A 26,823-nucleotide genomic window follows, 5' to 3' on the forward strand; every position below is an offset into this window, starting at 1 on the left:
GTTAATTGTCAGCTTGTAAAATGTGCATTTGTTTTGTATAAGCAATTCTATTTCTCAGAATTTATCCTAAGGAAATAATTGGACAAGTATACAAAGATACACAAGGATGCATATTGTACATGCATTGTTTATAACAGTGAAAGATGGAAACACCATTCCCAAGTTTCCATAATTGGAGATTGGCTTGATTCATTAAAAATGACAGTGTCTTACCTTATTTTTCCAGTGTAGAGAGATGGCAATTAAATTGTTGTAAAAAGAGGAAAAGGGAGATTTACTGTAATTTCATAATTTTTAAAAAGAAGAAAAGAATGTATATATGTGTGTATTTCTGTGTGTACGGATAAGGGAGAAAAACATCTGGAAGTATGACCAAGCATTAACAATGATCATTTCTAGTTAGTAGGACTGCAAATTTTTACTTTTAAAACAATGCTTCTTCTGTATTGTCAGATTGTTTCACTGAGGGTAAAATTTATGTAATCCACTAAAATAATATTATTTCTATTTTAAAACATATTGTAGAAATAGCAAGTGGGTCAAAATACCATCTTTAATTTCACAACACCAACTAATTTTCCCATCACATCTAGTAAACATTTCTTTGATGATGACAAGAACATAACCAGAAGGAGGGTGACATCAGAGAAACAGATTCTTCCACTCTCCTGCAAATCACTCTTACCTGCAAGTCACTTCATAGCAAAACAGCCTTGAGTAATTCTGTTTCTTGGAAATGAGCTCTACAGTCTTCTCTACAGAATTCTTGAAAATAATGGAAAACAGCTGATGTTTTTAAGACATGTAAATATTGATGCAGTGTGTTTTTTATGCACATTAATAGGGAGTTTTCAACCATACTGATTCACTTACCAAACTCTCCATAAACACATGAAACCAGTTGTGAAAAGTGGCCCCTTCCCTAGGTGACTTGCTGTTTGACATGAATTTGCTTTTAAGGAACCTTGTGCCCCGAGTGTTCTCCCACTTATTTAGGTTGTGTGTATCTGCCTGTCCTCTCAAAGAGATGGGAAAGAGGCTCTGGGGAAACGCAGAATGGGATTTCTGCAAGCAAAGGTCACCTCAAACCCTTGACCATGTTCATTCTGCATTTAAGTAGCTGCAGTTTTGTAAAACCTGCATGTCTCCCAGTTGGAAGACCTCACTCATATGTTCATTTTATTTAACAAACATTCTTTGGGAGCCTTCCATAGGCGTGACATAGCAATGAACTTCCAAGTAAAAATCCAGCCTACTTTCTAACAACTGTGTGACACTGAGGCCAGCCACTCAGCATCTTTTTTTCCCTTCTCCGTACATAGTATCATTGATCACTATTGGTCTTTGGAAGCACCTTGACTAAAAGGTCAAATATGACTCTCTGACTGTTGGAAAAGTACAAAGTCCATCACAGGATGCTTCTGTTAGGTGCAAGTGAGGTGCAGCATCTTCAGGCGGTACAGAGACAAATAAAATAAGATCCCTCACTATGGAAAACAAATCCTTGGCAATGCATAAGAGAGAGAGAGAAGAAAAAGAGCTAGACTATGAAGTAGGTCTAGAACTGTGGAGATTCAAGGTACGTTATGATGCTATCCATTGACCAATGTCATTACAGAGTCTTCTCAGAGGTGGAAATGAAGAGGGGGAGAGAGGTAATCTCATTTCAGTGGAAAGAGTTGGGCTCTCTCCCTAATTAGATCTTGTAATTAGGTGCAAAACACTTTTTGTGTGCCTCTGGTAGTAGTAGTTATTGCTGTTGTTGTGGAGAAGAGACAGAAAGCTCCCTTTGGCTGGCTAACTCCCCAGATACCTGCAGTGGCTGGAACTGGGCCATGGCCAAAGCCAGGAGCTGGGAACTCAGTCCACAGAGGTGGCAGGGACCCAAGTACTTGAGCCATCACCTGCTACCTCCCAGAATGCACATTAGCAGGAAGCTGGAACCAAACTCAAACCCGGGAACCCTAATATGGGATGCTGGCACCTTAACTGTTAGGCCAAATGCCCTCCCCTGTTCTTTTATTTTTGAGACACTCATGCAAGTTAGCATGAATCATGCTAAGCCTCCTGCTTCCTAATGCATTCTGTCTCCTGAAGTTCCCCCAAAATGCTGATGCAGGCTCTTCTTTTTTCTTCCTATGATTGTAACAGAGAAGGAGTTCAGCTTCGTTTTTGCCTTTATAAACATATCATGACTTAGATGAGCAGCAAAGAGAAGCAGTTTTCTAAATTAGTGGATCTCGGTCTATGAAATTCTCTGCCCCCAGAACTCCAGCTGAGTCTGAACATTCAGGAGGGAAGAAAAAACAGACCTAATATCCCTTGCTTTCAGCCACTCTTGAATAAATCAGACACAACTGAGTGAAGTTGTACTATGAATGGTTTAGTAGCATGGACATCTGTGCGTTTCTTTGTATCTTGCTTCAGATAAAGGCATCAGGCTAGACAGCACACAGCACTCTGAAGTGTGACAGGTGCATCTGTTAGAAATGCATTCAGCTTGAGGTCACAATAAAAATGAGGAAACACTGACCACGACATAAGGAAAAGTGAAGAGACCTATTTGTCATTTGTAACAGACTATCCTAGAATAGGCATACCAGGGCTGGTGACCACTATAGCAAAGCTTTCTCTAGTTTTCCTGCCCATCCACCTGTGGGACCCATCATTCTCCCAAGGCGGTGGCCACACCTCTAGAGAAGAAGGAAGACAGTAAGGGCAGCAGGCAAATACATGGCAGCAACGCCATCAATCTCTTGCCAGAAGCTTTTAACAAAACCAAGTCAGTGGCTCCACCTAGCACCTTGCACTTACCTTTCTTTGGTAAGAACTCACTGGTGGACACAGGGCCACCCCTGGACCAATTGCTAGAAAGTGGTTGGCAGCAGGATCAGCCCGCCCACAAATGTGTGCTCATGCTAGGAGACACCAAAAACAGTCTGGGCTCCTTTTCTACCAGTTGATAGACACAAGTACCAAACAAGAATTCTGTCATCGTTGTTTATCCTGTGCTGCTTATTTAACCTATTATTCTAAATTTTTATTGTTTTCTCATGGTGCCTTAACACCTCTAAAATCTAGTATTGTGGGGTGCGCATTTGGTCTAGGAGTTACAATGTCAGTTAAGACGTTCACATCCCACATCAGAATGCCCGGGTTCAATTTCTGGCCTCAGCTCCTGACTGCTCTTCCTGCTAATGCAGACCCTTGGAGGCAGCAGTGATGGCTCGAGTAGTTGGCTCTCTGACACTCACACAGGAGTCCTGGATTGTATTCCTGGCTCCCCGATCCCACCCCATCTTAGCCCATGCCATCCCAGGCATTTCATTTGAGGAGTAAATCAACAGAGGGAATCTCTCTCTAGCTCTCTCTCTCTCTCACACACACACTCTCCCCTCTCTCTAATAAATAAATAAATAAGTAATTTTTTACAAATCTGCCATCAGAGCAGCTCACAGAGCATACCTTCCAAGTTTGGGTATTTCCTTGCTCAGCCTCCCTGCAAGCAAGGTCAGGTAGAGGCCACCTTTGCAGAACAGCATTTCCTTCTGTTCTGTACAGAATTCTGGGAACACTAGATGACCTCAGAAGGGAGGAATTTATAAGAAGCTGACTGTGAACGTAATCTTAAGTTACATCAGAGATGTCGGAAGCAGGGAAATGCTATGGACGGCGTGGGCGGGAATGTTCTAATTGCCCTGTCACTTGCAGACTCCGGAGCTCACGTGCTACCAGTGTACTGTGGGGTTTCTCTCCAAAAACCCAGGACACGTGAGATGTTGGGTTTTTGAAGTTCTGTTTTGTTTTAGTTGGCAAATAATAACTGTCCATATTTAAGGGATACAAGATACTGTTGTGACATATGCACAAGTGCCACTACGGTTGCTCACAGGACACGGCTGCCATCAGAGCAAACCATTTAAATGAAGCCTAGTAGGCTGCCTCTGATTACTTTCTTCAGAAAAGATGTTTGAGAGAGCAGTTCACCTTTGAAGCTGAAAGCAGAATGTACTTCTCGTGGGAAAAAGCTTGGAGTTTTCTGGAGTTTGTGCCTGTATGGCTTACTCCTATTTTTGCTCTTTGTTGTTTCCTATATTGCCAATATTGCCAAACACCTGTACTCTATAGCCTTGTATTTTTTGATCATATTCTATATACCTTAACCCTAGCAGCAGTTGTGTGCACCTGGCTCCTGACTTCAGATTAGCGCAGTGCGCCGGCTGCAGTGGGCTGGCCACGGCAGCCACTGGGGGGTGAACCAACGGCAAAAGGAAGACCTTTCTCTCTGTCTCTCTCTCTCACTGTCCACTCTGCCTGTCAAAAAAAATAATAATAATAATTTTGTCTGCCTTCAGTTTACAGACTCATTTAAGACCTAGTAAAATGTGAATTGTACTCACTTTAAGCACAACCACAGCATTAAAACTGCGCTATGATGGTTTCAGTATTGAATGCATGAGCCTTTGAAAAACAAGAAAATTTGTAATTTGCCAAATAACTCACCACCAAGCACAGCCACCACATTCTGATGAATTTCTTTTATACATAATGAATAATGTTCTGTGAGTTGACTAGCTCAGTTTACTGAAGTCTGGCTAGATCTCCTTTCTGGATGAAGTTATAATTAAGTTTAAATTTTGGATCTGGGGGATTTCTTCAGATCCAAAGTGGGAAGTGTTTAGGCTTAGTGAACTAGAAAACATTCTTTCTTTTAGCTGTGCCACTTCTCGTAAGCCTTCCATTTTCTGTAGGGGTGGACATGGAGATTGTCTACCATCAGGAGTCCTATAATATTTTTCATATTTTATGAAATGGCCTCTGAATTTAGAATGACTTCCTTACCAGAGTCCAAGAAGTGAGATGAATGAGTCAAATGGCTTGTACTCATGAGCAATACATGAATGAGTATCTAATTTCAGACACATTGGACAACTGTGGGTACTTGCTTTTTATAAAGCTTGCTTCTTTAATAGGTGGCATTACATTGTATTTATGATGGACTGAAATCCATTCTAGAGCTTGGCAAGATTTAAATGGATGGGATGAGGGGCAGGCACCATGGCACAGCTGTTAAGTCAAGTGCCTGGTTAGAGTCTTGAGTGCTGTGCGTCTGATCCAGCTTCTTGCTAATGCACACCCTGGAAGCTAGCAGGTGAGAGCCCAAGTGCTTGGGTCCCCGCCACTCACATTGGAGACCTGGATGAAGTTCTTGGCTCCCAGTTTCTGCCTGATTCAGCCTCAGATAATGAGGATATTTGAAGAGGGAACCAGTGGATGGAAGGAATTTCTTTCCATCTCTCTCTCTGTGTGACTCAGCCTTTAACATAATTAAAAAAATAAGTGCAATGAACTATCTTGGTGTATCGTATGAAGTAAAGAGTTTTAGCTTTTCCCCAATCCATCACTTTTCTGTATTGTCTTCATAAGCACTTCTGTCTCTCTCAGTTTCACAGGAGATTCTAAACTTGCTTCAAGTATGCGCTATGTGGAGACACAGTCAATGCAGATAGGAGCATCCTACATGATTCAGTTCAGTCTGGTGATGGGATGTGGCCAGAAATACACTCCACACATGGACAACCAGGTGAAGCTGGAGTACTCAACCAACCACGGCCTCACCTGGCACCTAGTCCAAGAAGTAAGTGTATGTTCTCAAGCGTGAAACAGGGCATCTCTTCTTTTTCACCTGGAAGCAAAGAAATTATAGCTCTAAACGTTTAAGTCTGGATAAAAAGGAAGTGCGATTCGTGACCTTGAAGTAACAAAGTTAGCGACAGATTACAAGGATGCTCCATTCTTCCCTATCAGATCCTAAAGGGTATTTGGAACTGAATAGACAATGAGAGTAACTTCGAAACAGTGTATTCTCGGGCAGTGTTTTGGAGGCTATTTCCTGCATAAACATGTGTCTTCTCTCCCTATAGCATGCCTTCATTTGTTCCTTGTCTAAGTCTCTTTTCCTATAGGTATACCATATTAAAAATATTGCGATCTTGTCTTTAGAAGCAAAAAAGAAACATATCGATCCAATTTCTTACAATAAAATTTACTTCTTTTACTAATACATATTGGCAATCTGGCATTGTGATAAATCACAGTGAATGCAATAATTTTGCCAAACACTAATGTTGTAACAAGCCTCCAAACCATGAGTCCTAATCCACTTCGTTTTGTGCATGTAAGAAGCAGGAGACATTTCGTTTGCAATTATTTCTCAAATGTTTTAGCTTCATAGGAGGAAAATTATAGATTGCATTCATATCCCAAGTAGTTAAGATTGTGACATTAGATTTCTTAGACAATGGTGGGTGAGCAAGCAGGTTGCCCTGGGAGGAAATGTGTTTCATGTTTTGTTTTTGTGTTGTTTTCTTGTCTGTGTGTTTCTGCCTGCCTTGCAGGAATGCCTTCCGAGCATGCCAAGTTGTCAGGAGTTTACATCAGCAAGTATTTACCATGCCAGTGAGTTCACCCAGTGGCGGAGACTCATAGCACTTCTTCCACAGAAGACCTGGTGAGAGATGTCTTTGCTTGTGGCTGCCCCTGTGACCTCACTGTCTCTCTCAGCAGGACTCCAGTATGAGCTCAGTGGAGAGACAGCTACTTAGATGTTTTCATTGGCTAAGGACCCAGATAGTTCTTTTATGCTGAGGATATGTGAAAGATAGGAAAGTTTGATTTCCAAATCGTCCTAGATTCCTCTGGCTCAACTGTTCCTTTTTATGGGGCAACCCAACAAGCTGGTTCCTAGGTATGACATACAACAGGGAATGAATGATACAGGCATCTAGAAATTCAGGTAGTTTGAATTGCCAGGCTGTTTTCTGGCTGTAAAACCCTACTTTTTAGGTCAAAAGCTTAGCATGCCCTTTTTCTCTGGTCACATTCTTATAGTCATGAGGAAAATCATCTCCCAAGAAGCGGAGGCCTCATTCACTGAGGAACAAACTTCAACATTTGATAATGGGAAAGAAGAAGGCATGATTTTTTGTGACTATTGCATTGTTTCATGTTAGCTTGGTCACTTGAAACAATGTAATATTTGCAAAAAAAAATTAAAGAAATAAATGTGCTCGGTGGACTTTGGATGAGTTCAGCCAAAGAAAAAGCCTCACACCAGAAATCAAAAAGCCTGAATTTTATTCATTGTATTTTTAATTTTCATTTATGTACATATTTGAGAGGCAGAATGAGGCAGAGAGAATTCCTGTCTGCTAGTTCAGTCTCCAAACGCCTGCAAAGGCCAGAGTTGGGCCCACATGAGTGACAGGGATGCAACTACATGAGCTACCACCTGCTGCCTCCCAGGGTCGGCACTGGCAGCAGGCTCAGATCTGGAGCTGTGGCCAGCCATCAGACCCCAGCTCTCCCGTGTGGGAGAAAAGAGTCTTAACCAGCATCTTCACTAGGCCAAACACCCACCTCACCCCCAAAGTTTAATACATACAGAAAGAGGAAGAATTACCGTGCCAGTATTTATTAGCTGCTTCGTCTAAACCATTCACAACTTCTTTAAGGTCAGTTCCTTATGAGGATCATAAAATGGATCAATGAGATGATCCCAAATGCTACTCATGGTGTTGGGAGTCTAGGGTTCTGTGATTTGCACAAAATCAAAACCATAAAAAAAGGTACTATGTTTATCTGGGGTATCTGCCCCCCATAGTGAAAAGAAACTGGCTAAATAAACCCTTTGACAATTATTTTTCAAAAGGTGAGTCTCTACCAAAAACAACTGATGAGATAAAAACCTAGAATTACTTTTCCACCTTTGGTTGAAGGGAGAATTACTGCATTATGAAAGAATGGCTCGTTGATTATTTTTGCGGATACATCATTATATCAGATGGAATAAAATGCTTGAAATTTGATTTCCACAGATTTTTTTGTATCCAACTGTGTGCAATTTCCTAGATACACTATTAATGCTTTGTGTCCCAAGTTGCTGCTTTCTCTAACATTCTTCTCTTGTGTGTCTACTGCTGGGAATATAATCAAGACTTTTATTTAATTTCAATACCATTCCAAGCATATATATCAAGTTTATGCAGTGACAAGTAAATCATTGAAATACTGGTCATACTGGGTGCCAGCCTACTGAGGGTTTTTTGTTTTAATTTTGCCATGGAGTAAATCTCCCTCATTCTATTAAAAAAAGTAATTGATTTTCACTCATTCACATGTAAAGTACAGTTTCAGAATTGATAGTGTGTTTTAGAGATTCCATTCCTATGGACATAATGAGCTTCTATTCTTAGTTAAGGTAGGATAGGCAATATTTTAAAAGTATTGTTCCTATCAGAAAAACCTTCACAAGTGACCTGTGCACCCACATTTATGTTGCATAAGTATTTCTTAGCTCAAATGATAGCACCACCCAGTTGAAAATTGTAGTACAGTCAGGAAAGGTTAATCTCATTGTTGTTAATTGGACCCTTTAGAAAATATATTGGCCCTTAAACTCATGAGTTCCAAACAGCACCTACCACGTAGAAGGTATTGTTACACAGTGTTGGGAAATTAAATAGAATTTTAATTCAGTGTGCCCCAGTGAACCAAGGAGATATCTTATTCTTAGGTATCTCTTTTAAAAACAAAGAAAAAAAAAACCCTATTGGTTATTCTATTGACTATTTGCCTCTCAGTAGAGGTAGTAAATAATTTAATACTGCTTTTCCAAACTATCTTTAAGGCCCTTGAATAAGAAAGTGAAAAAACATTTTTAGACAGACAGGCCAAGGGATATTTTATTTTAGTATTCCTTCTGACTAATATACTACACATTATTGCTACATTTCTAACAAAAAATGCTTAATAGGTTGTTATTTTTTTTTTTTTTTTTTTTTTTTGACAGGCAGAGTGGACAGTGAGAGAGAGAGACAGAGAGAAAGGTCTTCCTTTTGCCATTGGTTCACCCTCCAATGGCCGCCACAGCTGGCGCACCGCGCAGATCTGAAGGCAGGAGCCAGGTGCTTTTCCTGGTCTCCCATGTGGGTGCAGGGCCCAAGGACTTGTGCCATCCTCCACTGCACTCCCTGGCCACAGCAGAGAGCTGGCCTGGAAGAAGGGCAACCGGGACATAGTCCGGCGCCCCGACCGGCACTAGAACTCGGTGTGCTGGCGCTGCAAGGTGGAGGATTAGCCTAATGAGCCGCGGCGCCGGCCCATTGTTTTTTATACATAGTGCTTAACAGTTCTGTAAAGTTAAACTGTATTTACTCTCCCTGGCATACTTGATAACATTATTTATTATATCCAGTTGCAACTTCTGCAAGAAGCATGTTTTTCTCAAGCATTAAGCAAAGAGACTATAGATTAGTTTGAAGCAGTATTCCTTTTTGACCAAATCTTTGGGCTGCTGTTTGAATTCAAACATATACAACTCTAAATTGAATGTATGAAACCAATATAGTGCCTGCACTATCAAAGATCTATTAACTTTGGAAGAGATACTATCAGCTCAACTTAGAGTGGAAATTTCAAATATATACTACCTGCTCAAAGAAATTATATTGTATATGAACTGAACATTTGTTACCCAATGAAAATTAATTCATTTTTATGAGAGACATTTACATAAGAACAGGGCCTAATGAGACCAAAACAGCTGTCAGTCGCTGACTGCATAAACAAATCAACACCTAATGACTGAATGAGTTTCAGAATAATTGGGCAAATGTAATTGGAGGAACTCTGAAGGTGGAAAATACAATTTCCTCAGCCTTCATTTACCTTAATTCCTCAGGTTACCCGACTATCAAGAGATGACTCAATACCATTTTACTTCAGTCTTGAAGTTGACATGGGGAAAGAAATCAAATAAAGAAAAGACTTCCGTTTTGTTGCCCTGGAGAACCTGTAGAGTTTGGATTTCCAATGCAAGTCAACTTCTTTTCATGACCTGTGCAGCAGCAGTTCTGCTTTCTTTGTTTTTTTTTTTTTTTTTTAAGAGTTGCTTATTTTATTTGAAATCAGAGTTACACAGAGAGAGAAAGAGAGGCAGAGAGAGAGAAAGAGAAAGAAGTCTTCCATCTGCTGGTTCACTCCCAGTTGGCCGCAATGGCCAGAGCTGTGCCGATCCGAAGCCGGGAGCCAGGAGCTTCCTCTGGGTCTCCCATGCGGGTGCAGGGCCCAAGCACTTGGGCCATCCTCCACTGCCTTCCCAGGCCATAGCAGAGAGCTGGATTCGAAGTGGAGCAGCCGGGACTTGAACCGGCAGCCAAAAGAGATGCCAGCACTACAGGCAGCGGCTTTACTTGCTATGCCACAGCGCTGGCCCCAGCAGTTCTGCTTTCAATACAACAAGTTCAAGGTTGTCTTCCTAAGAGGACTTAGCTTTAAGAGAGGGAGAGAATTACAGGTTAAATAGTGGCATTGAGGCCAATGCCTAACAAGGGTATAGCTGCACATCAGTGGGATCACACCTTGTCTTCTCACCTGGGCTACCTGCAGATGGCTCCCACTAGTAATTTTTTTTCCTTCCTTGAAACAAAGTCCATCTTCCACCTGCTTTTCCTGCCTGTTCTCAGAGTGAGCATCAGCCCCTCAAACTGTGGGTTGTACTCAAAGGGAATCATCCACTTGGAACTTTTTATCCAAGGAAAGTATCCTTTTCAAGAATTCATAAGCCTCAGGTAAGACAGAATTTACTTAGAGAAGAATTTAGACTGTGTCTACCTGTGACTGTTACAAGCATAAATAAAATGGGAAGTCTAGGGTAGGCTTCTGAACCTCCCCCACCCCATCCCATTTTATATATGAAGCAACAAAGCCTCACAATAATGTATGCCCTGGTTTTGTATAGCGTGTAACTAAAAAGAAAAGCTGTCACCTTGCTCAGTGACCGCCAGCGCAAACATTATACTTGAGAGCTAGAAGGGATCTTAGAACTCAGCTTGCCCAGTCCCCTTTATTTGAGAGCTGAGGAACTGGACACCCCTGCAGGTTTACTTTCCTCACTAAAGGTCAGGCAGCTAATAAATTCCAGAGCCAAAGTCCTTGTCCCCACGTCCTAGCACATTCTTTACAACCTACAGAAGACAGAAACAGGAGGTCCTCTCCTGGCCTGTGCACCCACTCCTTGACTCAGTTTTCTAAGCAGAGTTTTTTGAGTACCTGTTTTATATTTTATTCTGTTCCTGTGAAAACTTTTGAAACAAAAGATGGCCCGTGGGGCTGGCATTGTGGTGTAGCTGGTTGAGCTGCCATCTGCGGCACCAGCATCCTGTGTGGGCACCGGTTCAGGTCACAGCTGCTTCATCTTCAATCCAGCTCCCTGCTAATGCACTTGGGAAAGCAACAGAAGATGACCAAGTACCCAGGCCCCTGACACTCACGTGCGAGATCCATAAGAAGCCCCTGGCTCCTGGCTTCTACCTGGCCTAGCCCTGGCCATTGTAGCCATTTGGGGAGTGAACCAGCAGATGAAAGATATTTCTTTCTCTCCCCCCCCCCCCCCCGCACCCTCTCCCTCTCTGTAACTCTACCTCTCAAATAAAATCACTAAATCTTTAAAAAAGAAACTCATCATAAGTAAACAACTCAGTTTAAAGGGGAAAAAAAGCCCTTTCTCGGAGAAAGGGCTGTGTCCCTGAAGTTAACCCAAATTGTGACCAGTCCTAACAGAGTCAGCTGCCTTTTTCATGATGGTGCCGGTACACAAAATCTAGTTTGTCTAAGCAGAGCTCTAAGCAGCAAGACAACATACTCCCTTTCACAGTAGGATTTTTTTAAAGCCATTTCTTCATAGGACATTGAAAAGTGTTATGGCCATTTCATTACACTGTAAACCTATTACCATAGAGATGATGGTGCACCTGTCCTGCTGTATGTCCCATGACAGGCTCTGACATGCAGCAAGCCTGTGTCTGCTGGGTACACCTCAGTGAACCCTGGAATTACCCTGCTAGGAATGAAAATGCAACTCATTAGCTACAGATCATTGGTAAAATAAACAATAAAGGCTTAGGCTGGATTGTAACAGTCTGTTATGTACTTAGGGAGTACTTAATATGCAGGTAATTGATGCAGTAGGCTTTAATGGATCACTCAGAGCCCTTAAGATCAAGTGTATCTGTAAATTGTGTGCTTGGGGAAGACAGAGCATAGTCGATTCTTCTACAAATTCTTATTTGTTCTGCTTTGCACTTGGATCGAAAAGAACTCCTCACAGAGCTCGGAAAACTCCCCCAGGTGAAGAATGTGCTGTAATTTTGAAGGAATAGTTTCAAGTAGGCAGTGGCTGGGAGCCTCCTGACGTTGCTCCCGCAGCATCCCCTTCTCTGGACTTCTGGTCTGGTTTCAATGGATACAGTTCCAAGTGTTTCTCCCTGAGTAATGGACTGTTTCATTCATAATCTCCACTTAAGATAAGCTTCCGAATGAAACTCAAGCAAGCTAGAATTTCAAAAACAAGCAGAATTTAGCAGCCAGCTGTTCTTATGTATAATAGAGAATAGTGGAGTCTCTCCTCTCAACCCCAAAACAATATCCCCCCCAAAAAATTTTTGTTTTACAGGAAGAGCTAACTGAAGGTCTTCCCGTAACTACTGATGTGTTTATTGTAAGAAATTGTATCACTACAAGTTAAACATCTTACATTTCCATCTGTTTAATAGTCTTATTTTTAAAATAATCTTCCTCAGTGATTTTCTTTTTCTAGCATGAAATCTATGTGCAACAAAAAAAGATGTTTTCCTTTTCTTTCAGATGTCTCCAGTGAATTCAGATTGAAGCATATCTAATATGGGCAGATTTCTTTTTAAATTTTAAGTTTCTTTCATGATAAAATTGTTGCATTGCACAGTTCTTGAGTGGGATATAAAGAGAAAGTTTTGGACTGCTACATACAAGTTCTAGAAAGTTAATCATCTGAAAGACTTTGAACTCTGACATGCTTTATCTACACCATCACATGGCCATTGAAACAGTTTTATAACCCGTTTGCAGGTCCAGTGCCACTCGCTTCCGTTGGAGTCAGAGCTACTACACAGCCCAAGATGAGTGGGCTTTGGACGACATTTACATTGGGCAGCAGTGCCCCAACATGTGCAGTGGACATGGCTCCTGTGACCACGGCATGTGCAGGTATACTCACCAGGGAGTAGGACTGACCCTCCTGCCATTTAGGATGAGTGTCTATATGGAAACCATAGCAACCGTCCTTGGAGTTGTAGGGATGGAGAAGCAAACAGTGAAATAGCCAAAGAAAGCCATCCTCCTTCCTGCTCTGCTTTTTGACATGTAAAGGATGGTGTTGCTTTAACATGAGTATGAAGCCATGTATTATTCTAAACAGCAAAATCTAACCTCAGGATGAGGTCTCCTGGATTTCATTTCAGAGTTTGTGAGAGAAGCCTGCCAGTGTTTACCTTTGCTTCCCTGAAGCACAAGTCAAACTCTGCTGCATGCTGTCCTGCACCAAAGCACCACAAGTTCAAGGTTGCACACCTGGGGAATGGTGAAACCATTAATGAGGATGGGAAGGGAGCCCATTTGAATATTCAAAGACTCTAGAATATGTAATTTAACCAGGAAGAAAAGAAAGAGGAGCTACAAAACATGGCCAGAGTTACATGTTGGTTGAGCATACATATGCCTTTATAGGGCTATAGAAGAATCCCACTATCTTTCACCTGCCACACACACGTAAGCACACATATCCATGCTCTCCCTATATACTCCTTGATATCTAGTTCTACTGTTACAGCATTATTTCTCTCTAAGAAAGGATGTCCATTTGGGGCGAGGGTGCAAAACTGTTGCTATTGCACAGAGATTGATGCTTTGGTAAAAAAAAAAAATGCTTGTGGCTAATAAGCTAATAAGACCTGAACGAAGGTGGGATGTGCAAACTGTTTTCAGTCAGGCGGCCATGGCATTGCAAATGATCCCACAACTTGTTTCCCTGGTCCCACTGTCTCATAGGTGTGACCCGGGATACAGCGGCACTGAGTGCCACCCAGAAGCTGCACTGCCTTCCACAGTTATGTCAGATTTCGAGAACCAGAACGGCTGGGAGTCTGACTGGCAAGAAGTCATTGGGGGAGAAATTGTCAGACCTGAACAAGGGTGTGGAGTCATCTCCTCTGGATCATCTCTGTACTTCAGCAAGGTGTGACCGGGACCCAGGGCGGAGGCTCATTTCATTTGTAGTTGGTTCTCGGGGCTGTCAGAGCTCCCAGGGTACAAATAAGAAAGTCGTTTTATTGTCCTCACATTCCCAGCTTTTTTTTTTTTTTTTTTTTTTTGGACAGGCAGAGTGGACAGTGAGAGAGAGAGACAGAGAGAAAGGTCTTCCTTTTTCCGTTGGTTCACCCTCCAATGGCCACTGTGGCCGGCGCACCGCACTGATCTGAAGGCAGGAGCCAGGTGCCTCTCCTGGTCTCCCATGCGGGTGCAGGGCCCAAGAACTTGGGCCATCCTCCACTGCACTCCCGGGCCACAGCAGAGAGCTGGCTTGGAAGAGGGGCAACCGGGACAGAATCCGGCGCCCCAACCGGAACTAGAACCCGGTGTGCCGGCGCCGCAGGTGGAGGATTAGTCTATTGAGCCATGGCGCTGGCCACATTCCCAGCTTTTGATTGGGCTTTTTCCAATCTCTGTGCCCCAAGTTACATCTGGGACACTCTTGTCATTTTCTGATTGTTTTTTGGATTCTATGACTGCAGAGTGGGCCACTTGGACCTTATTTAAATCCTACTGCTTTCCTCTCCTGCAGTGTAGCCAGCCTTGTCTTGAGGGACTTTGGGTGGTGAAGGCTCTTGGTCTCTGCCCACTCCAAGCTGATTGACACTTATTGTGTCAATCACTTAACCTCCTAGTGCCTTCTCTTCCTCAATCTAAAAGTGGAGCTAATGAGAGTGTCTACCTCTTTGAGAGATGTATGTAGATTAAGTGAATTAGTATCTGCCAATCATGTGCAGCCTTCTCCAACATAGAGAAAGCACTTTCTTCAGTCTGTCCATCCATTAATCTCAGCAATGTCATTGGAGGAGGGAAGACCAATGGTGGGGCTGGGGAATGCAGAGCTGTTCATGGTAAACAGACTTCTTGGGTCCTGTTCTGGCTCAGTTTGGTGGCTGCTCGTGGCATCTGAAGATACAAATCTCTCCTGCATCAAATTAGGCATGCAGATTGACGGAGACAGTCAATGTGGCAACACCCCCATCCCATGTCACTGGGTGAGGGTTGAGAGCAGGGGAACCACCCCCAACTCCTCCCATGCTACAGTCTCAGCAGAACATTGTTTTCCTTTGCCCTCCAATTCATCTCCTTCTACAGTCTTCAAAGGGACTGGACGGGGAGCAGGTCCAATCTGCAAATCAAGCAACACAGCTAACCCTAAATGTTGGCAGATCCCTAGAGTGTGAGGTGTTTGCTGCTACTTCTTTCCAACAGAGACTACAACCACTCATTCTGAGACAATTGGAATGTCCCACTTTATATCACCTACAAGTCAACAGGCGTGCATGGTATAATAGAGGGCTGATATGTTGCAGACATTGTTTGGGCAGAAATCCAAGAGAAGCTAATATATGTAACTACTAAAATAGGTACAGGTTTTTGTTTCGATGGTGCAGGTGTGCAACAGAGAATCAGCAAGCAAACCAAATAGAGAATGACAGAAGTCAGGAGAGGATTCCATTTGGCAATATTTTCTGCCCATTGACATTGAAGTCCCCCCCGCCAAGAATTGCTGTGAGAAATAACAACCAGCAAATGACCAACAGACATTGTGTAGATACGGATATATACTGTAGAATTCTACCAAAGTGGGGAAGTTATTCTTCCTCTGAGCCTTAATTTTGGAAGAAGATTTTGAGTCTTTCACTAATAAGTACTCAAATACCCCTAGTAAACATGTGTATTCTCACACATGCTTTAAACATATCAAGGGTGTGGGGTTACATCTCAGTACTTCCTCCACTTACTGCCAGGTAGTCCCTGCAGCCAGACCACCTGTGTTTTCATATGGGCTCCCAAACTCACTAATTGATTCAACTTGAAAAGTTAGAAGGTCTCTCTGCACCTAATTTCCTGAGCTGTGAAGTGAAGTGGGATGCTTTATGGAATCATAAGTTAATAAAAATAGCATTGGGCACATAGAAAGATCTCATATCTTATGAAAGTGAATTCCAAATTAGTATTAGTGAATATTTTTACCTATAAGCAGGAACTTCAAAAAGTTCATGGAAAATCAGAAAAGATAAATTTGGTTTTGGTGCAAAGAGCTGAAATCTGTATATAGGTTTTCAGTCTGAATTTTTCATAAACTCTGTGAAGACCCTTTATATATCTTGCCACTAACTTAAAAATCATCATTTTAAAAGTAAAATTATTCTCTCCCCTTCCTAATCCAGCTTTCTCCCTAAATTTTTGTCAGAATAACTCAGGGTCATTTTTTTAATTTTTCTCTCTTATATCATTCAAATCTATTTGCAACTCTAAGTGGAAGAAACTGTCTTAAGCAAAGAGGGGGGGCTGGCAGCAGTTCAATAGAATGATCATTCCAGCCAGCTAATTGTGATCAGCGCCTTTCTACAGTTCTGCACACTTACAGCTGATCTTTTGGCTCGTTTTCCCCAGGCTGGGTTTCTCATGGAACTTTGCAGGATTGGCATAACCTTGCCCAATTCTGTAATTTTTCTTCTAAAAACATCCTCCCCATTATGATCCTGAGGCATGAAAATACTCAACTCTCCAAAGTCTGTTCTCCCAGTATTTCAAATCAACACCGAGAGAAAGGAAACATGAAAAGTATCTGTTGCTGGCAAGATTGCCTCAGATCTGTACTTACAGTGGAGAGTTCCCCAGAAATATTTTCAGTTCTCATTGTGCTCACATCCTTGTTTTTCTGGAATTTGATTAATTGGCTTCAGGTCTATGAGGAGCTGTATCCTCTTATTTAGCCCTGAATAGTTCCCCCTCTGAGAGCTGAAACCTTTTCTTTTTAAAGATTTATTTATTTATTTATTTGAAAGGCAGAGTGACAGAGAAAGAGACAGAAACAGAGAGAGAGAGAGCGCCACCCATAGGTTCATTCCCCATATGCCCACAACAGCTGGGCCTGGCCTCAGCCGAAGTCAGGGGCCAACAACTCCATCCAGGTCTCCTAAGTTGTTGGCAGGGAACCAAGAACTCAAGCCATCACCTGTTGCTCTCAGGATGCACCCGAGCAGGCAGCTGGATGGGAAGTGAAGAGTAGCCGGGACTCACGTCAGGCACTCCCGTACGGGACGCAGGCATCGCATGCAGCAGCTTAACCCACTTCACCCCAACACGCACTCCTGATGCACTTTCTTAATTAGCTTAGTGGATTAGAATAGCATTCAAATTATAAGTGTGAAGAGTCTTTTCCTCTCTACTATCTCAGTTTCTCTTTTCAACTTTTTTTTTTCTTTGAGAGACCGATAGACAGCTCCTGTCTGCTGGTTCACTCCCTAAATGCCTACAATGGCCAGAGCTGAGAACCAGGAACTCAACTGCATGCCTCCCACAGGGGTAGCAGGAACCCCAGTACTCAAGCCATCACTGCTGTCTCCGTGGTCTGCACTGACAGAAAGCTGAAGCTGGGAATGAAACCCAGGCATCCTAAACTTTTAATTGAACTTATTGCAGACTAGGACCAGTTCAGAAAAATCCTTGGATTAGCTTTGGCAGGCCCTGTTTCAGCGAGACTCCCAAACCTTCCTTCAATCCCACTAGCATGAAACCATCTACAGTCTGAACAATGGAAGGAGTTCCTGGATTTGAGGGAAATTTTCACACTTTTAAGAACAGTCCATGGTTGTAAAAATTGATATACATGGTTCTTCCCAACCTTTGGATTAGAAAGAGACCAAGAGCCCAAGAAACTTGAAGACTTGCATACTCTTTCTCTGTTTCAAGAAGTTTCTGTCTTGGCTGTCTCACTTTGATTCTCGCAGGAGGGAAGAGTCAGGGCCTGTGTCTGGGATGATTGCTCAGGAGGGCACGCTGTCTTCCAGGCAACATGGTACTCCATCTCTCATTGTCATAGCAACCTAAGAGGAGGGTATTATTATCCTCATTGTACCTTTGAGAAAATGCAAGTTGCCATTTGACTAATAGGCTGCCATTCAAACCCAGCTCCCACTGATTTCAAAATATGTGGTCTTTCTTCTATGTTACCCTGCCTGGAGTAGAATTACCAAGCACGGATTGAGAGGGCTTTAATTAAAACTAATCTGGCTTTTTTTTAACTTTGAAGTACTGTTTGGTGTAATTAGCAATTCCCAAGGATCTCATAACTGAGTCTAGGAATCATTGAGGGACAGATTAAGCAAATGTTCCTATAACCAGAGCAGAGACAACCCAATGGCTTAACTTGTGCCTCTCAATGAATGATAAAGAGGGGCAACGCCGTTTCGCCAGAGCCTGGGGTGCACGTGTGAATTTAAAACTGCAACAGCAGAATGCCAGTGAACTCCCACATGACTGGATCTGTGATTTTTTTTTGTTTCTATCCTGTGGAAAGGCTGGGAAAAGACAGTTGGTGAGCTGGGACTTGGATACCTCCTGGGTGGACTTCGTTCAGTTCTACATCCAGATAGGCGGGGAGAGCGCTGCCTGCAACCAGCCGGACAGCCGAGAAGAGGGTGTCCTCTTGCAGTACAGCAACAATGGCGGCATCCAGTGGCACCTGCTGGCCGAGATGTACTTCTCTGACTTCAGCAAGCCCAGGTAACCACCCACCCAGGGAAGGTCCCCTTGTTGATGTGTTCACTGTCCAAGAACAGACAGACCCATCCATACTGAACCTGAGGGACAGCCCGGTGTGTAAAGATTTCATTTCATTTAAGTGACAGGAAAGTGTTTGTATTCATGTTTGAACTTTTCAGCATTTTGAAAAAGGATTTATGGCTACAGGAAAGGTCAGATGTCCAGCCAGTGTTCATGCAAAGAAACCACAATACAAACACATTCCAGGCACAGTGTTCTGTTCCACTCATGTCCACATGCACACAAAAAATGCTCACTTGTTAGAGCTCATGGCAAGATTTTCACATGGATATACCCAGGGCTCATCCTAAAAGTGTTTAAATGAGCCTGAGGAGTTTAGGTTTTCTAAAGTGTTTTACTGGCCCAGCCCTGTCTCTTCTGTTGATGGCTGGGAAATATGTTATAAAATGTGTTAGGCAGTTACTGTTGAAGAGTTTGGGAAAATGAGTCGTGTATTAAGTAGTATGTGGACCGTTCATGCATTTGTATGTATTTAAATCCAGGTCTTTTGTGATAACACAGTATTTTGTTTATACTCATAATGCATTTACTAAGTATCATTAAAATCTACTCTAAGATATCACTTTTAAAGTATCACTTTTTATATTCTTTGCACTTTCACTTTCACACAAAAAATGCAATTTTTATATGCTAACTCCCAGCCATTGTTGAGCTTTAATATATTAATATGTGTTGTTTTGCATATTACAACTGCACTTTCGTATTGAAAAATTACTACTGACAAATACATAAATCCAATTATTACTTATTAAATATATTTAAACATACCACTTAAAATATACCTATTTTTTAGATTTAAGGTTCATAAGTTTATATGAAAGAATAATTTTGGTGATATTTCCTGTGAAGGTTATGACCATTGTGATGTTGTACTATGCGAATTAACGTTAAAACTACTACTCAAACGATACTTTATACTTTGTGTATCTGTGTGGATGCAAACTGTTGAAATCTTTACTTAGTGTATACTAAGTTGATCTTCTGTATATAAAGATAATTAAAAATGAATCTCAATGAAGAATGGGATGGGAGAGGGAGTAAGAGATGGGATGGTTGCGGGTGGGAGGGAGGTTATGGGGGGAAAAGCCGCTATAATCTAAAAGTTGTACTTTTGAAATTTATATTTATTAAATAAAAGTTTAAAAAAACTATAGAGCAAATAAAACACTTTTTAGAATTAAAAAAAAGAGATACACTTCAACAAATTAAACTCAGTGGAAATATTTTCCCTCTTTTCCAAAAGATACAATTCCAAATGAAATAAACATGACCCCAACTTATACTCATGATGTTAAACTCTTGTCTGATCTGTGCAAACTTACTTTTCAAAACTATCAAGGGATCAAAGAAACCTTAACATTCTAATGTCATCTTAATTTTCATGTTATTTAATAGAAAGACAGAAAAAGTTCCCACCTGCTGGTTCACTTCCCAAATGCCAGCAGTGGCCAGGAGCCCAAGGAACTCAATCCAGGTCTCCCGGTTGCAGGAACCCAATTGCTAAGCCATCACCACTGCCTCCCAGGGGCTGCACTAGCAGGAAGCTGGAGTCAGAAGCTGGAAACCAGCAGCAAACCCAGGCCCTCGTTTGTGGGATGCAGGCATTTTAACCACTAGGGCAAATGCCTGCTCCCCCTTATGACGGCAGCAGCTGCCGAGGAAGGCGTGGCTTTACCGTTCCCAACTGGAAGTGATGTGCTTGCATGCAGGTTTGTCTATCTGGAGCTGCCAGCTGCCGCGAAGACCCCTTGCACCAGGTTCCGCTGGTGGCAGCCGGTTTTCTCAGGGGAGGACTACGACCAGTGGGCCATCGATGACATCATCATTCTGTCTGAGAAGCAGAAGCAGGTCATCCCCGTGGTCAACCCCACGTTACCCCAGGTATTGTTCACGTGTCTGAACTCAAGAATTCAGAGCATTCTGAAAGTGGATGAGATAAACAGCTCCTCCCATCCGTATGTGTTTAGTGCTTGATGCTGAACGTGTCCTCTGAGTTCAATACGTGCACATTATTTCTGTAAACTCTCTGAGGCTACCAGTTCAGGGAGTATTTAGATGGAAAAAGACTATGCAGTCTGGCCAAGTCATCAAGCAAAGTTGTCAGTGTGTTTATGAAATGATTACATACACAGTGGCAAAGTATTTCACTTGTTAAAACATCAAGAGAGACAGTTGATGGCAGTTTTTTAAAAATGTTAAGAAATCCTAGAAATGCAAATGGTACATGACCCAGCATGTTCTGAACTGAAAATTCCTTTCTTGTTTCCAAAGCTCTCAAATTGCCTTCCTGTGTTGCTTGTCTTGCCTCTATTAGAACTTCTATGAGAAGCCAGCTTTTGATTACCCTATGAATCAGATGAGTGTGTGGTTGATGTTGGCCAATGAAGGGATGGTCAGGAATGAGACGTTCTGTGCCGCCACGCCGTCAGCCATGGTGTTTGGCAAATCAGATGGAGATCGGTTTGCAGTAACTCGAGACCTGACCCTGAAACCTGGATATGTGCTGCAGTTCAAGGTATTTATGCACAAACCTCTCCCCAGGGCAGAGTAAGGAGCCTGACCTCTTCCAGATCCACAAGTGAAACTCACAAATGTTTCACGTTGTACGAAAGAAGGGACTCACTTGAATGAGGGTTTGATGATCTTGCAAGGGCCAAGCTTTTCAGCTCTGCTGGTAAGGAGCACAGCTTACCAGTTTTTAAGGTGAACAAAGGGTTGGCAGTCTTGGGACAGCAGAGCTTGTGGGCTGTACCCTTGGGGAGCACGGTTCATCCATTTTTAAGGAATCCCAGAAGTCGTGGCTGTGCATTGATGAGGCTCTACCAGAATTAAAGATAAAATATTGACTTTGGAGGACTTCAGTCTGGTTAGGACTCAGTGAGCCCCAGGCTTCTGAATCGTGATGACAAGTTCTCTTCTGTCTCTTAGTGGTTTTTAGACATGGGACGTTTTGCTTTCGCTGTAGGATTCTCAAGCAGTTTCTCTTGCTTTCAGTCAATGTTTACTCCAGTTGTCATCATTCTCTTAAAAAGGTTGATGTTTTTAGCCCCGTGATAACATCTCCACATGAAGTGAGTGTTTACTTTGACCAGTGCTTCTTTCAGATCCCTAATCAAAATTTTATTGTGTTTATAAGAAAATCCCATTGGTGAATTCTGGGGTCAAAGGTAATGCAATTTTAATGAGCCAGCACAACTACATGGTCCCTACATTTATGCCAGGATGCCGATGGTAAGTAGTTTACAAGTGCAGCTATTGAGGAGATGAGACGTTTATAAGCAGCTCTTTAAATATGATTCCCACAGGTCTGTCAACAAGCAAATTACCATAAATATCATGATTAGTGACACATCATCCTTCCTTGTTTAGATTTTGATGTTAAATTACAATGAAAGGCAATCAGTAACTGGTATAAATCTATGTTCATTTATTAATACCACCTAAAATGCTAACAAAACGTTGATAGCGAACACATTTCCAGAATACTATGCAGGTTCTCATCAGCCTTATTTTCTATTTAATTATTCACAAAATAATGGCAGGGTAGGTGTAAAAAACTACAAAGTGGTATCTAAATAAATGCAATGTAGACAGAGCAAATTGTTAAACATTCCAAGTACTTGAACAACCAGCAAGGATGCATAATGCTTAAGAAAAATCCTAATTCTCATAGCACACCAGCAGAAGTCTATTAATTTGGGGCTATTCATTAATAATAGGTATAGAACATGGGTCACTCGTGGGCTTATGATGAATGTATGTGTAAAACCTGTGAAAAGGTTTTTTTGCTGCCATTTTGACAAAAATGCAGGGCTGGTGCATTTTCTGTGACTACTTGCTATATGATAAATGTGAAGTGGTTGGAATGTAGAAATGAAAAATACAGCCCTGGTCCCCGAAGGAACTCAGAAACTAGTGACTGAGTCAGGAAAGTGAACAATTGCAGTACAGTCACAGGAGCGCTATGGTAGAAGTAGCCTCTAGGTGCCTCAGGAGTGCCTTATGTAGTTCCTGACATATGCATGGGTGAGTGGATGGATGGATGGATGGGTGGGTTGAAACTGGAAACTTCTAGAAATAGAGATGTAGCCAACTGAAGAGTGGAGGGAAAGAAACTCCAGTCAGAGGGAACAAGATGAGAAAATGGATAAAAAATAAATGAAAGTACAAATGAGAATGACAAATTTGAGAACTTTTAAAAAATTTTTTCTGTGTTTATTTGACCAACAGATAGGTACACAGAGAGCTTCTATCCTCTGGTTCACTCCCCCAAATGCCCACAATGGCCCCAGCTGGGCTATAGGTAAAAGCCAAGAGCTAGGAACTCAATCCTAGTCTCTCACATAGGTGGAGGGATCCAACTCTGTGAACCATCACCTATTGCCTCCCAGGGTGAACATCAGCAAGATTCTAGAATCACAACAGAGCCAGGACCTGGCACTTGATATGGGATGTAGGCATCCCCAATAGCATCCTAACTTATGTTCAAATTGCCTTAACATTTGGAAACTTTGAGGAGTATGGATTATGTGCAGCAAGGAGAGATTTGTGTTTGACCTTTTTGACATTATACTCTACACCAAGTCATTTGGACATTATCTCAAGATCATATGAGTCATGGAAGATTTTTTGATCCATTGAGTGTCAGAATCAGACCCATGTTTTAGAAGGATCATCCTGGCTGGCGCCACAGCTCATTAGGCTAATCCTCTGCCTGTGGCGCTGGCACCCCGGGTTCTATTCCTGGTTGGGGCACCGGATTCTGTCACAGTTGCCCCTCTTCCAGTCCAGCTCTCTGCTCTGGCCTGGGAGTGCAGTGGAGGATGGCCCAAGTCCTTGGGCCCTGCACCCGCATGGGAGACCTGGAGGAGGCACCTGGCTCCTGGCTTCGGATCACTGCAGCACACTGGCCACAACATGTTGGCTGTAGTGACCACTTGGAGGGTGAACCAATGGAAAAAGGAAGACCTTTCTCTCCAACTCTCTCACTGTATAACTCTGCCTGTCAAAAAAAAAAAAAAAAAAAAAAAAGGAAGGATCATCCTGGCAGAAGTATGGGTGTTGAACTAACAGGAGGACAGATCAGTTCAGCAAGTACAATCATTCATTCTTTCAGCAAATATTTTTAAAGACTGTGTTTTCTAAAGTGTAAAAATACCAAAGGAAAAACAAAGAATTCAGATAGAGAATGGAACGGAGTGATAGAGGGTTGATACCATTTTATTCAGGATTGTCAGGTTGGCATTACTAATAAAATGGTATTTAAGGTGCAGCCTACTGAAACTAAAGGAATGAGTCATGCAGATATTTGGGGAAGACCATTTCAGGCCCATCGGACAACATGAACCAAAGCTTTGAGATCATATTCTACTCAGAAAGTTCTAGAAGACAAGAGGATGCCGTTACAAGGAGAGAAGAGAAAGTGATCGAGGAGGACAGGTAGAAAAAGTAAGGTCAGGCTTCGACTTCTGAATAAAGCCACTAGCTGCAGAGTGGTGTGTCCTGACTCGGGCTTTTAAAGAATTGCTCTGGTCACTGTTGGGAGTACACCATCAGAGGCAAAGGCAGGCACAGAGAGACAAGTTGATAGCTGTCGTAACGATCCAAGTAAGAGTTGATGGGGGTTTGGATAGTGAAGGGGACCCAGAGAAGTGCTCAGATTTTAAATATATTTAGAGTACAGGATGCCAGAGCAGTAATCAAACTAAGAAATAAGAAAGCCAGATTAAGGGATAGCATGGGTTATAAAGATGAGTAGATAGTCTGGAGAGATGTTAAAGGGGGGGTGGCCAGGTTTTGGCGATCTCTTGGATGGCAGAGTGGATTCTAGAATGAATCTCATGTTTCTGGCTTTAGTCACTAAAATGCAGTTAGAGGTGGATTTGTTTTCAGGGAGGAGGAGGATGAGAACTGGCGGGCATGTGTGGAGTTGGGGGCTTTGCTGGCTCCTGACGTGGACATAAGCAATAATGCACATTAGGTGCATTTGTCTAGAGAACACAAGAGAGATCTCAGAGGAGTCATAGGACTTCAGAAGGGACTTGGAGTCATGGTGGTGAGTGAGACCGGGGAGCATGCATAGAGGAAGAAGATAAGAAAGCCAGCAACGGAATCCACAGAATGTCCAACACTTAAAGCAGAGTAGATGATTCATAAAAGGGTTGGGGTACGATGTTGTGATACGGTTGATTAAACCACCGCTTGTGATATCAGAGTGCCAGTTCAAATCTCAGCTGCTCCACTTTTTTTAAAATTTTTTAATTAATTAATTTATTTTTTTTGACAGGCAGAGTTAGAGAGAGAGAGACAGAGAGAAAGGTCTTCCTTCCATTGGTTCACCCCCCAAATGGCTGCTACGGCCGGCGTGCTGCGCTGATCTGAAGCCAGAAGCGAGGTGCATCCTCCTGGTCTCCCATACGGGTGCAGGGCCCAAGCACTTGGGCCATCCTCCACTGCCTTCCCAGGCCACAGCAGAGAGCTGGACTGGAAGAGGAGCGACCGGGACAGAACCAGTATCCCAACCGGTACTAGAACCCAGGGTGCTGGCGCCGCAGGCGGAGGATTAGCCTAGTGAGCCACGGCGCCAGCCCCACTTTAAAAAAAAAAAAAGAAAAAAAAACCTTTTATTTAATAAATATAAATTTCGAAAGTACAACTTTTGGATTATAGCGGTTTTCCCCCCATAACCACCCTCCCACCTGCAAACCATCCCATCTCCTACTCCCTCTCCCATCCCATTCTTCATTAAGATTCATTTTTGGCTGGCGCCACGGCTCACAAGCTAATCCTCCACCTGCAGCACCCCGGGTTCTAGTCCCAGTTGGGGCGCCAGTTCTGTCCCGGTTGCTCCTCTTCCAGTCCAGCTCTCTGCTGTGGCCTGGGAAGGCAGTGGAGGATGGCCCAGGTGCTTGGGCCCTGCACCCACATGGGAGACCAGGAGGAAGCACCTGGCTCCTGGCTTCAGATCAGCCCAGCGCGCCAGCTGTAGCAGCAATCTGGGGGGTGAACCAATGGAAGGAAGACCTTTCTTTCTGTCTCTCTCTCTGTCACTGCCTAACTCTGCCTGTCAAAAAAAAAAGATTCATTTTTAATTATCTTTATATACAGAAGATCAACTTAGTATATACTAAGTAAAGATTTAAACAGACTGCACACACACAGACACTCAAAGTATAAAGTACTGTTTGAAGACTAGTCTACTTCTAATCCAACTCCCTGCTAATGTGCCTGGGAAGGCAGAGATAATGGCCCAAAAATGTCGGTCCCTGGCACCCCTGTGGGAGACCAGAATGGAGTTCCTGGCTCCTGACTTCAGCCTCACCCATCCCCACAGCTGTTGCCTATTGCTGCCGTTTGGGGAGTTAATGGAAGATCTTCATATTCTCTCTCTCTCTCTCTCTCTCTCTCTCTCTCTCTGTCTCTCTGTGTGTGTGTGTGTGTGTCTTGCTCTGTCTTTCCGATAAATAAATCTATAAAATAAATAACAGTAAAAGAAAAATGGTTAACCATTTTAGAAGCAACAGATGAGAATAGTGATGTAAGGATTAGATTTTCCCTTTGGATTTCGTTAGATAGAGGTTTCCTTGTTAATTTTGCAGAGGTGTAAGGGCAAAAAGCAGATTACAGTAGACCAAAGAATAGTGAGCAAAGGAGCATGATGCACCTGGCCTTTTTCTCATGACATTGAGCTGTGTGGTTAAAGACAGACCAAAACTCAGGGAGGATTTGTATTTCCTTTGGTTTTGTTTTCAAAGGGAGGTGAAACATAAGCATGTATCTGATGTTCAGATCAGTAACTATTTGTTGAATGTGTGAATGAATCCTGAATGGAAAGCTTAAGATGAATTATATATTTAGTACACCTGAGAATATGTCTCCACCACCCCCCATTACTTTATTTCTAAAACTCTGAAAGTCCCAACAACCTGTCTGCTGTAGAAACAGTGACAGTCGGGGCTGATGCTGTGGCACAGTAGGTTAAGCTTCCGCCTGCAGTGCCGGCATCCCATATGGGCGCCGGGTTCTAGTCCCGGTTGCTCCTCTTCCAGTCCAGCTCTCTGCTAT

At 42.6% G+C, this 26,823-nt stretch overlaps 1 protein-coding gene across 3 annotated transcripts in view; it reads left to right on the top strand.

The window, feature by feature from the left end:
• Positions 1 to 26,823, top strand: part of RELN (reelin) — a 538,293-nt gene that overhangs the window by 400,709 nt on the left and 110,761 nt on the right. For all 3 annotated transcript variants that reach the window (XM_070071183.1, XM_051849694.2, XM_051849695.2), the window contains exons 21-27: positions 5,446 to 5,638; positions 6,399 to 6,511; positions 12,946 to 13,083; positions 13,924 to 14,110; positions 18,494 to 18,699; positions 20,469 to 20,640; positions 21,074 to 21,274. In XM_070071183.1, coding sequence (XP_069927284.1) covers positions 5,446 to 5,638; positions 6,399 to 6,511; positions 12,946 to 13,083; positions 13,924 to 14,110; positions 18,494 to 18,699; positions 20,469 to 20,640; positions 21,074 to 21,274 — 1,210 coding nt within the window. The remainder of the gene's footprint in view (positions 1 to 5,445; positions 5,639 to 6,398; positions 6,512 to 12,945; positions 13,084 to 13,923; positions 14,111 to 18,493; positions 18,700 to 20,468; positions 20,641 to 21,073; positions 21,275 to 26,823) is intronic.

This window comes from Oryctolagus cuniculus, chromosome 3 (genome assembly GCF_964237555.1).
Source record: "Oryctolagus cuniculus chromosome 3, mOryCun1.1, whole genome shotgun sequence".
Classification (NCBI taxonomy): Eukaryota; Metazoa; Chordata; class Mammalia; order Lagomorpha; family Leporidae; genus Oryctolagus; species Oryctolagus cuniculus.